The following is a 15,888-nucleotide window of genomic DNA, read 5'->3' as shown; positions in this document are numbered from 1 at the left end:
ATGGTCCACACTCCCCCCCCCCAATCCTATATAATTCCAAGTTACATCAAAATACCTCCATAGTCAGTTTATTTATAGCCTGTGTAAGCATGTTTATAAATAGCATGTAATGGATCGTGAAGTCATACACACACTTACAAAATGGCTTGTAATAACTAGGGATAGGATTTTTATGACCCAAAAAAACCGACAGAATATGCTCCATGAAAAATGTATTTACACCCTAAAAAACTAAAAATATGCTTTCATAAATAGGTTGACCATATTTCCTCGAGAAAAATACGGGAAACCACCAATCATTGTCAAAAATGATGCCTGATGTAAACAAAATTTTGTAATCAAATTAATTCATAAAATTGTAATTGAATTAATAAAATTATCATTTGCTGTGCTAATATCGCCGAAAATTGCCAATCATTTCCACAAAAGATGCCAAGTGTAAGCAAAAAATCGCCGATTGTTGTTCATTGTTCCGCTGAAATGTGCAAAATAATGCTTTAAAATACAAAAATATGCATTAAACTCTGAAAATCATGAAAAATGTGCAAATACTAGCTCTAGTAAATTTTAATTTTGGGTTTCTTTACATTTTATTTTTGGGATTTTTTTTAATTTTCAATTTCTTAATAATTTAGGTTAGTTAATTATTGAATACAGTCCACGCCGCTTGTTGTGATCACATCGAGACTCGGGGGTTTCTGATAATAATAACGAAACGGTAACTGTATCCAAAAAAAGTCCCGTTTGAGATCACCCTGACCATACATCCAGTTTGGTCGAACGCGGCATATGGTTAAGGGCTGCTGCTAAAACTCGACAACTCCACTTTCCTTGCGTGCATAGTGGATTGCGAAATGTTCAATCGTTCTATTTTTTTTTGTTCTTTTTCTTCTAGAACGGGACTTCTTTTTCCGTTAAGCTAAATTGATCCTGCATTTTTTTGCATTCAGCCATTGTGAGGCGTTAGAACGAAACTGTCTAATGTATAATCGTGAATTAATATTTGTTAATGAACACAAATTGTACACATTCATTGATCCCTTCAGAGTAAGCTTGTTGGAAAAAGAAATTTGAATTTAGCCAACTGAAAGGAAATGATCAAGAACTGAAGGAAACTGAACAAGATTTTTTTTCATACATTTGCCTTCACTATAGGAAAACCATTGCACAAAAGCAGCTCCGCACGTACATAGATCACGATGAATACTACGGACCGCTTATGGAGTACGGAAATGTTTGTCAATAAGGGGAGGATAAAACACCTTCTAGTCTCCGACATAGTCTTGCAACCTGATAACGATAACTTACAGGGGAAAAAATAAGTTTGGCAAAACTTACCTTCAGAATGCGCAAAAAAAAAAAAAAAATTCGACAGAAAAAGAATGGATAACATTTTCGAAGTAACGATAACTATAAACGAATTTCTCCCCCCCCCCTCCCCATGTCATGGTATTGGTCCGTTCCGTTCTTTGTAAAAGTGATAATGATACCAGAATGATTCCATCATCCGTGATTGTTATGAGTCGCATCGACTGTAAATAGATACAAACATATAAACGTAAAGAACATACACTTTGTGACCTCAAGGCAGTTTGAAGGTCCTTCCAGCAGGCTACAGGGTGAGAATTTCGAATATTTTTCAAGCAACAGCTTATATAAAAAATACACACGTCATATTGTATATATGTTCGTGAATTTACGATTTCAGTGTACTGTATACAGTCAAGTTACTCATTGTGAAGATTATACAGATATACAACGTGCATAGCAAACGGGGGTATGACATTTAACTTTTTTATACAGCCCCGTGTGCCTCAAAACCCAATTATAAAGTTGATGTCCTGTCCTTTCTGATGCCAAAAAAAAAGAAATTCCAAGTCTGTAAGTGGCAATATTCACCACAATATTCTCGAATTCGAAAAACGGATGAAATTTGGGAAAAAAACAGCGTTAGTTTCATCCGCATTTAACTCAGTTTTCTGAGAAATATGGCAACAACTTTGTAATTGGGTTCTTGAGCACAGGGTGTCCGTATAAGAAGTTTTTTTTTATTTTAATAACTGTACAACCCATTGAAACATGAATGACATATCTGAGTACTATAAGTTACTTGGAAACTTTTTCTAATTGGAATTACTCCGCTAGGGTCAACGAACGGTTCATCAGTAAACACCATATCCCCCTGTTTGCTATGCTCCGTGTATAGTTAAGGTACTCATTGTGAAGATCATACAGTTGTACAATTAAATTACCTATTGTGAACATCAGTACAATGCAGTGTAAACATTACACATATATGTACAAACACACATATTTGCACATCTGAATAATTCACACACATATACATTCATTAAAAACTATGCGATTTTGCTTTTTCTTGTACTTTTTTTAATATCTAATTACAATGTATTTGCCATAACCGTTTAGTAAACAATTTTTTAACAAATAGTATGAACCGATTTTCAAGGTCAAATTGGAAGAATAAATTTTATAATCTCCCCCACCCCCATTTATTTCGTATTTAGAATGATTGTTTTAACCAAAAATTATCAACTCGGAGGAAAAAGAATTATTTTTATATACAGGGTGTTTCAAAAATAATCACCCAATTTGAAATGCGTGTATTACGAAAAATATTGAGCATAGACACTTAAGATTAATTTTATATTACATGGCTAATCATAATCTTTTTTCACAAACCAAATTAAAGGTGCTCAATATGTCACCTAGGGATGCACGGCATGTGTCTATACGGTAGTCGAATTCACCCCAAACTTTTGCGAGACTGTTTGCATCCACTGAGACTAGATTTCTGTGGACTACGTGTGAAACTCTGTCGGATGCCCTCTACATTTTCGTCTGACATGACGGCGGCCTGTCCATCCCCTTCAGACAACCGTGTCTAGACAAACACAGACAACCCGTGTCTCGAAATTGTTTATACCATCGCTTAATGCTCTGAGCGGTAGAAAGTTCAACATCATGGTATTGTCGACGAACAGTTGTTACGGAGCTTGGAACACAAAACGATTTCTGTTGTGTAGTCGCCATCTTGATAAACACCGAAGTTACGGCCGAAGGACTGCTCATATCATACTCTTTTTACTCCGGCGGTGACCTATCGGTTAGAAATTCTTCGGAATATGGACTGGGTCGCCGTTTCGGTTAGTAAGTAAGTAAGGCCGAAGGAAGAGCGTTAGCGCTACCTGTCGGTAACTGCGTGAAACTCGAGATTTCCCTCTTCCTACCTATACATTATTCAATCAAAACGGATTAAAAGTTGAATAGTTTTGAATTTTTTTAAATCGGAAGATTCTTTTTGAAACACCCTGTATTATTATTATTATTATTATTTGCGTTTTAAACGTAGCATTGCTAGTGTTTTTGGTGGATAATCAAACACTTTTTGCCACGGGTAGCATGTACATAATAACAATATTTCCTTATACTCTGAAATCTCGTTACAACGATACTTGATATAACGATAAATCCCTCTACAACGATATTTTATTCCAATTGTCGTTTGGAAATTTGTATAATGTAATGCAAGTGTCTTCAACCTATGGCCAGCCGCGCATTTTTAGAAAATAACTGCTTTACACTGAAAAAATGATTAAATTACAAAAAAAATAGTCATTGAAGAGCTCTGGCTATTGAGAAATCTGTACTGTGCAATATTTAGAACTGTGAGATTCTTTCCGGATTCAATAGTAATACTGTGCATTTGATACATTAACGGGGGGATCCTGAGCCAAAACAGTTTTTGAAGCCTGTTATTTCGTACAGGCTACATATTTGCAGAGGCCGAACTTGGCATCCAAAAGGTATACATAATTACAGAAATACTAAAAAAACACCTCAATGAAAGAAATAATTTTAGAATTATTGAAAAAAAAATAATTTCATTTATAGTCAATTAAAAAATAATTACATAATTACTGAAAGAAATAATTGCAAAATAGTAGTATATTGGAAGGATTATTAAATAGAAGTATTTTCAGAATTGTTAAAAGCAATAATTTATGGGAAAAAACTTGGAATTTTCGGGAAACAAGAAAATTTCATAATTAATGAAAATTTAAAATTAATGAAAATTTAAAATTAATGAAAATTTCATAATTAATGAAAATTTCATAATTAATGGAAAACAATTATCACAGGACAAATTTCAGATTTAATGAAAAAATAATTAATAAGTATCAATTAATTAATGAAAAGCAATTATTTATTAATAAATAATTCAAATTTAATGAGAGAGATAAATTCCGAGTAAATAAAAGTGTTCATTAAAATTCGGGGGTACCCTTTTTTTTAATAACCGGTATGACATGGTGGTCCGCGGGTTTCGTGGAGAGTTCAACTCGGCCAGCAATGCCTGAAAGGTTGAAGAACCCCCTACTCTTAAGTTAAACATCTAATTCCCGATATAACGATTATCCCTCTATAACGATATTATCTCTTGGTCCGCAAAGTATCGTTGTATCGAGTTTTCACTGTATATCAATAAGCTCGTTTATGTTATCGGTGAGTCATTATCGTTTATCCATCCTTTTCTCGTGGACTATTTATAGTCTACAAAGATTTTCCTAAGAAGGAACGAAACGAAAAAAATCAGTTTTTTGAGAAAGATTCGGAAATATCACAGCGGAAAATACCCGTATTGTTGAATATTATCTCACTCGCCCCCCCCCCCCACCCCCAACGGAACATTAAACCCATTGTCGTCGAGTTCAATTCCTAAACGCGTATATGACAAAACACGTCCTTGTGTATAGTCAGTCACTCATTGGTGGATGGTTCCCACGGTAACACTCTTGCGTTTTTGGAGCATGCGCTCCGTAGTCACTCGTGGGCGAGCACCAAAATCGATATCACCCAACTCTCTGGGACTCCAATATTTTCCCGTCGTGTGTGTGTGTGTGCTTGGCTGAGTTTTTTTTGTGTGTGTGTGTGCGTATGTGTGGTCCGATGTTCGGTACCACCGCCCCTCATGTACCACTCGAGTGTTTTTGCCCCTTGAAGAAGAAATTGACTGATTTATTTTTGTTTTCTTCATTGAAGGATTCCGTCTTGATTTCCTCGAGTATATAAATTATGTAAGTGTGTTTTACGTGCCTGATGTGCGTGTTGGTACTGACTGACCGAAAGGGTAAAAATTTGTTGACCGTATACCGAGATATTACCGAGAAATAAAAAAAAGGATTATGAAGCTGAGAACACATACGCCGAATTTCGGAGAAGAAATAGAGGTGAAACCTGTCGAAGAAGGTAAGGGAACAAATAAGTGATATTTTACGTGTATAACGAGAGTTTCTTCTGTTGTTTTTTGTTTTGTTTTACTACGCGATCCAGATGGAGCAATAAATTAGGCTTAATGGGAGGTTATTGCGAGTGGAAATCTGTGCTTGTAACGCTGTAGGTCATTCATACAGTAGTGTTTAGTCGTTTTCTCTCGCTATCAGGATTACACTGAGAATGAGTCTCGTTTATCGAAACGAGTCTCAACGTTTTCTTCAGTCCAAATGTACGAACTATGCCAACAGCATGCGTAACCTTCAGATATATACATGTACAGTATGAGTCATACATGTCCGTTGATGTCGTAGAATAGAGTTTCGCAATCTTTTTGAAAACAGGGACCAGTAAAATGAACGAGACAATTTAACGGAAATTTCCTGAAATTACTGGTTTGGTTGTCCCGATTCTTTTATTTTTTATACATTTGTCACGTTTTTAAACGATACTTATAGTCGAATCCCGTTTTCACGAATACCGTTATAGCGAAAATCCCGTTTTGACGAACACTTTTCTAATCCCAGATTAGTTTACATAGGCACAATGCAAAAACCTGGAATTCCTTTATAACGGAATTTCGTTATAACGAAGAGATTTCTCCGGTCACTTGGAGTTCGTTATAACGGGATTCGACTGTATTTGGATTTGTAGTATTTACTAAGGTAGTGAGTACAATGTGCATTCATAATGTAAATTATATTACGATAATTATGGCAAAAAATTATAAATATTCATCGCCCACATATTTGCCAGGCTTAACGTTTTGTCCCAGTTTTTTTTGGAATTTTAATTATGATTGGTGATTGTGCCTACTTCTGACAGTATTGTTTGATGACTATTGGCGATGCCCCGTATATTTTTTATGGATTGTTATTTAAGATCAGAGATCAGATCCCAGTTTACCGTATTTCATTTTTCCTCAATGAAATACTTTTTTTTCATGAAATACATTTTTTGTTTGTAGAGATTGGTTTCAGTTCTTTATTCCCAAACCCTTCAGCAAGTTTGGCAGTTATTAGAAAATTGCATTTAAAGCAATAAATTGCAATTTCTGGTAAAAGATTTCGTGATATCCTGTGTTTAGTATCGCAATTTCCTGTATGCTCCTCGATGATGTATGGTGAACCAAATTATCAAGGTATAATTTAATTTGAACTCGTATGGATATTACTAAGGTCAATTGCAACCTATGAATAATTTTATCAAATGTGTTTGCGGATCATAGGTTGAGAAACGTGGTCATAGAACGAAGACTCCAATTAGAATTTTGTACATTTCTGTTTCTACGAAATGTTTTTAAACATAATTTTGTTTGAATATTGAATATTTTTCCCAAGTAAACTCATTACTAAACACTTTTTACCAACGTAACATTTTTGTTTAGCTTAGTTATTTTAAAATCAATCGAAGTCTATAACCGTCATATAAGAACCAATAACTGTCTTTAATTTGAAGGTGTTATTCATATGACTCGCAATCTTATTTCATCAAGGTATCTTTCTCTTTCTTGTCACTTTTATATAAAATGTGACACTGGAGTGAACTTTAATAAAAAATTTTTGATAGAAAGTGTCCCTTAATATAGAAAGGGTCTGGTGTGGAAACCAATGATAAATTTTGGACTACATATCTCAGTTTCTATGAAAAAGTCATTTTTATGTCAAACTTTAAGCGAAATCAAAACGCGATTGCAAAAAATTCTATAAATCAATTGTTTTGTTATTCTCTCAGTACATTTAACTAGTGATGGTGCAGGTTATGAACTAAAAGTTAAAGGATCGTATGACATGCTCATATAAGTCACACTAAAATCTGTTGATGAACGTGTGAATTTTTTCCTACGTATCGTCTATAAACCACCGTAATTAGACAAATATATGTGATAGACCTTAGATTTTTGTTAATAACCTCAAATATATATAGCAGAATATTGCATTAAAATTTTGTAATTATACAATTAATAGATTTTTAGAAATTATGTTTCAAACTCGAGCAAAATGTCAAAAAATAGTATTCTCTGTAAAAACGCATGTAGAGTTTTTATTTACAAATTATTTGTTTGTAAAAACACATCACTAAAGCGGGTGCAACTTCGGTTCTAAGCATAATATAAACAAAACAAAGCCTGTTTTTAGAATGACAAGAAATAGGGTTTTCATAAGAAATAAAAATAAATAAATAAAAATCAATATTTTCTTCCAAAATAAAGTTTCAACCTTTTAAGTATCACATTATGAAAAAATCAAATAATTATCATGAAAAATATTTTTGGTTGGTTATTTCAGTTCTAATTAAGACCTAATTTTTTTTTACATTATTTAGTGCACAATGATTTAATTAACCTGACACAAGTTTCGTCAGTGTTATAGCCTGCAATAAAAAAAAAATATATTTCAAATATGTCAAATAATGCTTATTGTTTCATTTTACCATAAGCCATAATTTGTTTGATACATTTATTAAGGAACATTTTGTGTTTTACTGCATCAATCAAAAGTATAATGCAGTAAACATTTTTACAGGGGCCAAACATCTGACCGAATTTTATTAATCAACATATTTAAAAAATTGTTATTCCCACACTTGTGCTCTCATCTGGTAATCATAAAGTAGTTACACAGCCTTTACACGAGGTGGCTGGGAAAAAGATGCCCATAAAACAAATATGGATGTCATATATTTCAAAAATACAGCAACCCAATTCAAAATGCAATTAAAAACAATATATATATATACATGATAAAATATTATACAACGCCCATAAAGAATACTCATGGTTGTCTTTATATATACTTAGTATGGATAGCTTCTCGATTTACCCCAACATGTTTATCGTATTTATTTTTGAACGTGTCAATTGTGTTGCAATTTACTACCTCCGGGGGTAAGCTATTCCATTTATTAACAACCCTATTAGATAAAAATTCCCTGCGACACCATAACCTTGCATTGCCCCTCCGCAATCGATACTGGTGTCCCCTTGTAACAGCAGTCGATTGGAGGTGTACTAAATGTTCATGGTCCATCCTATCCATCCCATTGAAAATTTTAAAAACTTCGATCATATCTCCTCGACACCTGCGTTCATCCAATGTAAACATATTCAAAAAATGAAGTCTCTCTTCATAACTCAAGCCCTGTGTGCCAATAAGGACACGCGTAGCTCTTCTCTGCATCCCTTCAACCAGTTCTATGTCCCTCTGTAGGTATGGTCTCCAAAACCTTACAGCATACTCCAGTCCAGGACGAACTAAGCCTCGAAAAAAAGGAAGAATGGCTTTAGGAGAACGCGAAGAGACCTTTTTGAAAATCACACCAAGCATTCTATTCGCTTTTTTCACCACCGCTGAACAATGTTCAGAAAACCTAAGCCGCTCGTCAATGAGAATTCCCAAATCGGTGACCCTAGTTGCATCCGGGATAGTGACACCATTCAACTCGTAAGAGAACCGTGGGTCGTTCGAACCAAAATGAGCGACCATGCACTTATCAACGCTAAACGTCATGCTGCATTCATTTGCCCATGCTGCAATCCTGTTTAAGCGGGTCTGGAACTACTCCCTATCCATTTGATTTTCGACTATCCCCATTAGCTTCACGTCATCTGTGAATTTGCTAACAACTGCGTGCCTAAATGAGCGACAGTTTGTGTCAAAGTAATGTCAAACGTCAATAACTCAAGCAAAAATGGACATAGTGAATCCATCTTAGTCTCACTTTAAAGAGGAAGGATGGATGCTTTTGCTAATACCACTTTGACATTCGTGAAGGCAAGACTTAAGGAACTGCCCACGCGCAAAGTGAACCCACGATTTTCGACTTTTTGAATTCGATATGAAACATCGAATAAAGTAAAGTAAACGGTATCAAAATCAATTCAAATATCTCATCAAATACAGGGCGTCCATAATTAAAAGACCCTACTTTACAGTGGTCTACAGGCGAAACCAGTCATCAGAAAAGTGTGAAATTTTGTGGAGGACTTCATGAAGTTATGGGAATTTGTTTCGGAGAGGGGGTAATTAGTTGCACATGTCGCGACCAGAGGGCATTTTATTAAGAAATGGCACATTTAGGCAAACGTTAACAATTTTAACAATTGTTAAATACTTTTACAATTGTTACTGCAACAAAACATGTTCCACATGATGGCCGTCATTTTCAGATACCATGTGGAATCGCAAGATGGCATGTTTCACAACTGACCGAAGTGTGTGCGGGGAACCGTAATAATTTCGTTCTGTAACGGCAATGTATATCGCTTCCCGGTAATCGAACATGTCACTGGACCTGTAGAACGTAACTCCTCGTAGAAGTAGGGACCGAGAACAAATGATGCAGTAAATCCACACCATATTTGCATTCACTTTTAGTGAATACAACGAAACCTCTAAGATAGCGTGCGGATTTTCGGGTTCCCAAATTCGGCAGTTGTGAGTATTGATTGCACCATCCAAGTGAAAATGCGCTTCGTCTGTCCAGAGGATATTCCAAGGCCATTATGAATCGACCTCAACGCGAGCTGGAAACTCCAGTGAGAACCGGAGTTGAGCGTCATAATCGTGTGGAAGCAACCGCTGCACAAGTGAAAGTTTGTACGGATAATATCGGAGGATATTCCGCATGATCTTATGGATAGTTGAACGTGGCCTATCCAACGCCTGTGCTACACGCCTGACACTAGTGCCAAGAGAATTTGAAGCTCTGTCCTCTTCCACCTGAAGCGAAACCTCCTGTACTGCGTCTATAGAAAGAAACGGGTTTTAACACTCTTCCAGGACGAACAGCTAACGATCCTGTGGTTTCAAATTTCGTTATCATACTTCGAAGGTTTTTAGCATTCATTGGACCTTTTCGAATCCTCTTCCAAGTCCGATATTTCCGTAGAGCAGTTGCTGTTTTGGTAAAACAACTTGACCAAGAAAGCGCGATCTCGTGAACTTATCGTCATTGTAAGCAGCAAACACATTGAGAAACAAGATCTCCGCGAATATTTCTAGGTTTTATAATAGCTGACATCACACAAATTTACATTACTGTACTACAGGTATTCAAAGTGAAACGCCCTGTGGGGGGCGACATGTGCAACTAATCCCCCCCCCCTCCCCAAAACAAATTCTCATCCCTTCATGAAGTCCTCCACAAAATTTCACACTTTTCTGATGACTGGTTTCGCATATAGGCTATTTTAAAATAGGGTCTTTTCATTATGGAAGCCCTGTATTTCACTTAGAAGCGTGGATTTTGTTGTTTTTTTTGTCGTTGGTCTCAGGCAAGATAGCAACAGATAAGACACGGAAACAATTTTCTAATTGGGATTTTTAGTACAGCGTAACCGCAAATAAAAAGTTTTGTTTTTCATAATTATGCACACCTTTCAATGTGAATGATCTGTGTAAATGAAATCTATATACACGTTTTTTGAATAATTTTTCTAATTGGACGTATGCCTCGAGCATTAACGATTTGCCTATTAAGGACCAAGTTCTCGAATTGAGGTATCCCCCCGTAGGCAACGCAATTGCGTCAAGTACGTATGTGGATTACAATGTTTCTTACATTGCTAATGTATCCAAACATAATCTATGATCCCTAGCACAGAATTTTATAATACGAAACATTTAATTTCAATTTACTCTATGATTGAAGTTTTTACGCAAAATAACAGCAGCAGTGTCCGGCACTACCTATCCGTTTTTTTTTACGCTGAAAGTGCATGAGAGGTAGTCGCCATCATTTTTAGACTTTTCTGTTGTTTTGCTATGGAAAGGAAAAGGAAAAGTTTGGGCAATCGAAAAAGAACCTCAGATTCCATTACTTTTATTCGAATGTGAAAAAAATAATGAAACAAAAAGTGAAATCGCTAAAAAATTCGGGCTTCCAACTTTGTTTTCTTATATACTGTATATACAGAGTATCCTGTAAGTCAGTAACGCGAAAACTTTTTGAAGCGTTACCCTCTGGTGACCAAAAACTAAACCGGCGACCCCTACATAGACTGATCACATGTCGTGACTTTCCGGGATATTCCGATTTTTTGCCAATAAATGTGTTGCCCCAAAAGCACTTTTCGAAACACTTGTTTCGATTTTAATTGACTTCCAAACATATTCAATTTTTTTAATATCATATAAATATATACTTTATTTTTCGATGTACTTAGTGTCTCTTATCCAAGATGGAGGTATTGCGAGGTGTATGGGGTTTGATTTTCGTATGAACAGGGTGATTAAGAAGTATCCGATTTCAAAATGTGATTTTCTACACTTGAAATCGACCGTTAACAGAAATTTTTCATAAAACGTAGACACATTCCCCCCCCCCCCGGTATATTCACATATCACTTATCATTCTATTCTGTGTTTTTAATTTTTAAGAAATATACAATTTTGAGAAATCGGGTGATTCTCTCCGAGTCACCTTGTAAAAGTACTAACTTGATATCGTCCGCCGCATGCGCGCCAGAAATTACGAATGTACAATTTTTTTTTATATACATATACCAGCCGTTTGGATACCTTGTTTTATTATGAAAGTTGTGCCTGAATGTGTATCCCTACACACGTTACAAAACATTTTAGAAAAATGACTTCCATAGAGTAACATGGGCAGAGTAAACATTTATCGCGTATCTCATCAACCGTCCGTGATACAGGTATGGTTTCAATTTCAAAAATTCTCAAAAGGCCTTTAAAAATTACCCGAAACCTATTTTGAGAGTGGAAATACAGTGTTTGACAAAATGAATAATCTAAATTTTTACGCTGTCCCTCCGTTCTCTAACTTCCAATTACAAAGTTGTTTGCCCTGTATCTCCTGAGGCCAACAACAACAATAACAAATTCCAAGTTTCTAAGCGCAATATTCGCTTAGATATTCGCATTCAAAAACCGGAGAAAAGGTGGGAAAGGATAGCATAAATGAAGGAAAAAAGCGTTGTCCACCAGGGGTTTTGCTGTTTTAGAATTCAAATATCTTAGCGAATATTGCACTAAGAAACATGATACTTTTTCCGTTGGCTTCAGGAGTAATTTTGAACATCTTTTGAGCATTTTTTTGAATTGGAAGCAGGCCTCTACGACGGATTAGCAATTACAGGACACCCTGTATACAATCAGCATTGTGTATGCATAAGCAATTAACTCTAGATTTCAGCAAAAAAAAAAGAAAGGTAAATTTATCTAGTTTGTTTTTTTCCTATTTATATGTTCCTATGCAAAAAAAACTAGAATTCGTTTACAGCCAGAAGTCCGTTATAACAACAATCTTCCCTCTGATTGTGAACTGCCGTTATAACGGACTTTTAGTGTATTTCTTTTACGTTCAGTAGTTTTCCAGGAAATAAACTTTTCCTCCTGTGCCTAAACATTTAAAACAAACTGTAAATATTTTGCATCCATATGCTTATAATTAGTGTTTTAATTGTGATTGTGATTGAATTCAGTTGATTGGTTTCTCTTGTAAAAGTAACATTACACCATGACGACTCGTGTTTCGATTTTTTTTTCTCCTTTCCTTCCACTTTGTAAATTTGTGAATTTATATGATTTGTTTATAATTGATAGTTATACAGTCCAAATCGGTTATAGCGACATTGATTGTAATGACACCTCGGCTATAGCGGCAATAGTTGATAGTGTGGGTTAATTCCCACGGAGCCTTTCTTATAAGGGATCATTCAAGTAATACATCAGCATCGATGGGGAGTGGGGTTTCAGGTTTACTAACTTTTGATGACAAGGCGGGGGGGGGGGGGGAGGGATTTGAATTATGCCGGCGTCATCAACGCCCCATTATAAAAATATGAAATATTCTTAATCGCATCTTTGCTGAGTGTGCCAAAAACGAGAAAAACCTTCCCCTAGTTTGTTGGCACCTGAACTAACATTCTTCCTATTCATAAGTCCTCTAAAGAACCCCTTTAGTGATCTCTAAATGTTCCGCGGATCCAGTGATCGGGAAATGTGTCTGGGCCGCTTAAGTGCTCTGTAACTGTGTCACGCGCCGCTCAAGTGATCCGTAATTATGCCGCGGATCACTAAAGTAATCTGGGAATGTACCGTGGGTAACTTCAGTGATGTAGAACCACATTGCAAGCCTCTTAAGTGCGCTAAAACCGTTCCACATGTCAAGGGGGGACATCATTAAGGGATGTCTAAATGTGCCACGGATCGCTTAAGTGTTCTGGAACTGTGCCGTGGGTCACTTAAGTTATCTGTGAATGTGCCTACTTGAGTGATCTGAAAATGTGCCACGGGCCGCACATATATACTCTGGAGTACTCCCCCCCCCCCATTTCCCGCCGAATTTGGTCACCCTGATCTCAGCTAGATAGCAACATCGTTCATAGTACACTGCTGGCCACCCAAATTGCAACACCAAGAAAGATAAGAGATATGGCAACAATATTTATTTTGTAGATAACATGTTGACCAAGCATCAAATGATTAAATTTATAGACTTCTGTGAAGTGTGGTTCCTGCCAAAATCAGTAGCCAGAGTAGCCGCCATTGTTGGAGATCACCGCTGCCACACGCCTCGGCATTGATTCAAAGAGACTTTGGATGTGTCCTTGGGGTACAGCAGACCAAGCAGCTTCCACGCGTTGCCAAAGTTGATCTGGTGTGTCAGCTGGGGATGTAATCTGGGTCAATCGTTGAGCAACCATGGACCACATGTTTTCTATCGGCGAAAGATCCGGAGAGCGAGCTGGCCAGGGAAGCAATTCAATCTGGCGATTGACGAAGAACCTTTGGACAATGCGTGCCACGTGTGGTCGCGCATTATCCTGTTGAAATATGGCTGTGGGCAAGCCCTGAAGGTAAGGAAGGACAACTGGCTCCAACACCTCGGAGATGTAGCGCTGGCTTTTTAAAGTACCGGCAATGCGTACTAGAGAAGTGCGAGAGTGATATCCAATACCGCCCCATACCATAATACCCGGTGCAGGACCAGTGTGGCGGTGCATAACGCAGCTGTTCAGCATCCTCTCTCCACGGTGTCTCCAGACTCGAATCCGACCATCGTGGTGTTGCAGACAGAAGCGTGACTCGTCAGTAAAGACAATTTCATTCCATTGTGCCGTCCACATCCTTCTTTCATCGCACCATTGGCGGCGGAGACGTCTGTGGTTCTGCGTCAAGGGTAGACGAAGCAATGGACGTCTTGCGGACAGACCACTCTGCTGTAAACGGCGTCGAATGGTACGCGCAGACACTGGATGATGCGGTACAGACTGAATGTGCTGTGCTATGGTTCGTGATGTGGCTGAGCGATCCGTCACTGCATACGCCTGTCATCACGTGAAGTGGTGCACTGAGGTGGATGCGATCGAACACGTCAGTCCGTCGTACCCTCCTGCATCCAACGATCACATATCCGCATTACAGTTGTTTGGTTTCGCCCAACACGACTACCGATTTCCCTGAAAGATAATCCACAATCTCGGTAGGCCACTATCCTTCCTCTGTCGAACTCGGATACTTGATCAAAAGATGATCGCTGTTTTCTACGAGGCATAATTGATCGTTTTTTTGAAAAAACCACAAGAAAAACACAATTGCCGTACTTCAAATCGTCGAAATCTCCAAGCCTTAAATAGCGCTTTGAAGTTGCGCCACAGGCGCGCGTGATGTGCGTCTGCGCTGAAATTCTAATCATTTGCATATCTCACCTCCGCTAATGCATGTTGTAAATTTCATATTATTTGCATGCTTCCTTCAGGGTGTTGCATTTACGGTGGCCAGCAGTGTATTTGATTGCATCTATAGTTACATTTTTGGTAAATAAAGTTCGTAAAAACGCGTCAACCCCGATTGTAACGAAAAAATTTAATTGAATCTTCAATGTCGTTATAACCGAGTTCGAATATATAAATTAAAAATTTAAAAAAATCCACGTATTTTGAATTTTTATTATTAATAAAGAATATAGGCCAGAATCAGTTCGATTCTGGTCTATATTCTACTTGATCACAATTTCAAAAACCAATGGGCCACGTTCCGGCGTGTTGTACTAACGTTAGTTTACCGTACACAAAACAACAACCATTGAAATTTTGGAACAAACATGACACTTTAACTATTATTATCGCTCATAAAATATTTATAAAAATAATTTTTTATTGACTTTTTCTATACGGCACATTAATCAGAAACCGTTCACAAATTTCAATAGAAGAATCACAACAGTTGTATATTTTATTTGATAGGTGGCAGCAGTAGTTCCGGTTCAATGATGTTTCTTAGATGTAATATAATACCGTACTGCAAAGGTTTTCAATCTTTTAGGCATTGCGGGCCAAATTAAAACATTATATTCTGCCCGCGGCCACCAAGTCATACCATGGCATTCCCCGTTGTTATAAACAGGGTTCCTCCAAATTATATTGAGCATCTGAAATTATTTCTTTCATTAAATTTGAATTTTTATTTGTTTTGAAAAAAATTTCTTTCACCGATTCCTATGTTTTTATTTATTAATTATTTTTTTTATTAATTCTGAAATTCCTTCCGATAATTCTATAATTATTTTTCATCAGTTCCGAAATTTCTGCCAGCAATTGTGAAATTATTTTTTAAAATTTATTATGGA

General features: G+C 36.8%; 1 protein-coding gene across 2 annotated transcripts in view; it reads left to right on the top strand.

Moving 5' to 3' along the window:
* Nucleotides 1-15,888, top strand: part of Syt4 (Synaptotagmin 4) — an 83,720-nt gene that overhangs the window by 15,594 nt on the left and 52,238 nt on the right. The window contains exon 1 of one of the 2 annotated variants that reach the window (XM_089255788.1): nucleotides 4,903-5,268. The exons of the other annotated variant lie outside the window; for it this stretch is intronic. Coding sequence (XP_089111914.1) covers nucleotides 5,205-5,268 — 64 coding nt within the window. The 5' untranslated portion in view covers nucleotides 4,903-5,204. Of the gene's footprint in view, nucleotides 1-4,902; nucleotides 5,269-15,888 lie in introns of those variants that run through there. 2 annotated transcript variants of the gene reach the window in all.

This window comes from Pholcus phalangioides, unplaced genomic scaffold (genome assembly GCF_987345545.1).
Source record: "Pholcus phalangioides strain wild (caught in Gottingen) unplaced genomic scaffold, Ppha-v1.0 ptg000172l_1, whole genome shotgun sequence".
Taxonomy (NCBI): Eukaryota; Metazoa; Arthropoda; class Arachnida; order Araneae; family Pholcidae; genus Pholcus; species Pholcus phalangioides.
This window is presented reverse-complemented; position numbering and strand designations above follow the sequence as displayed.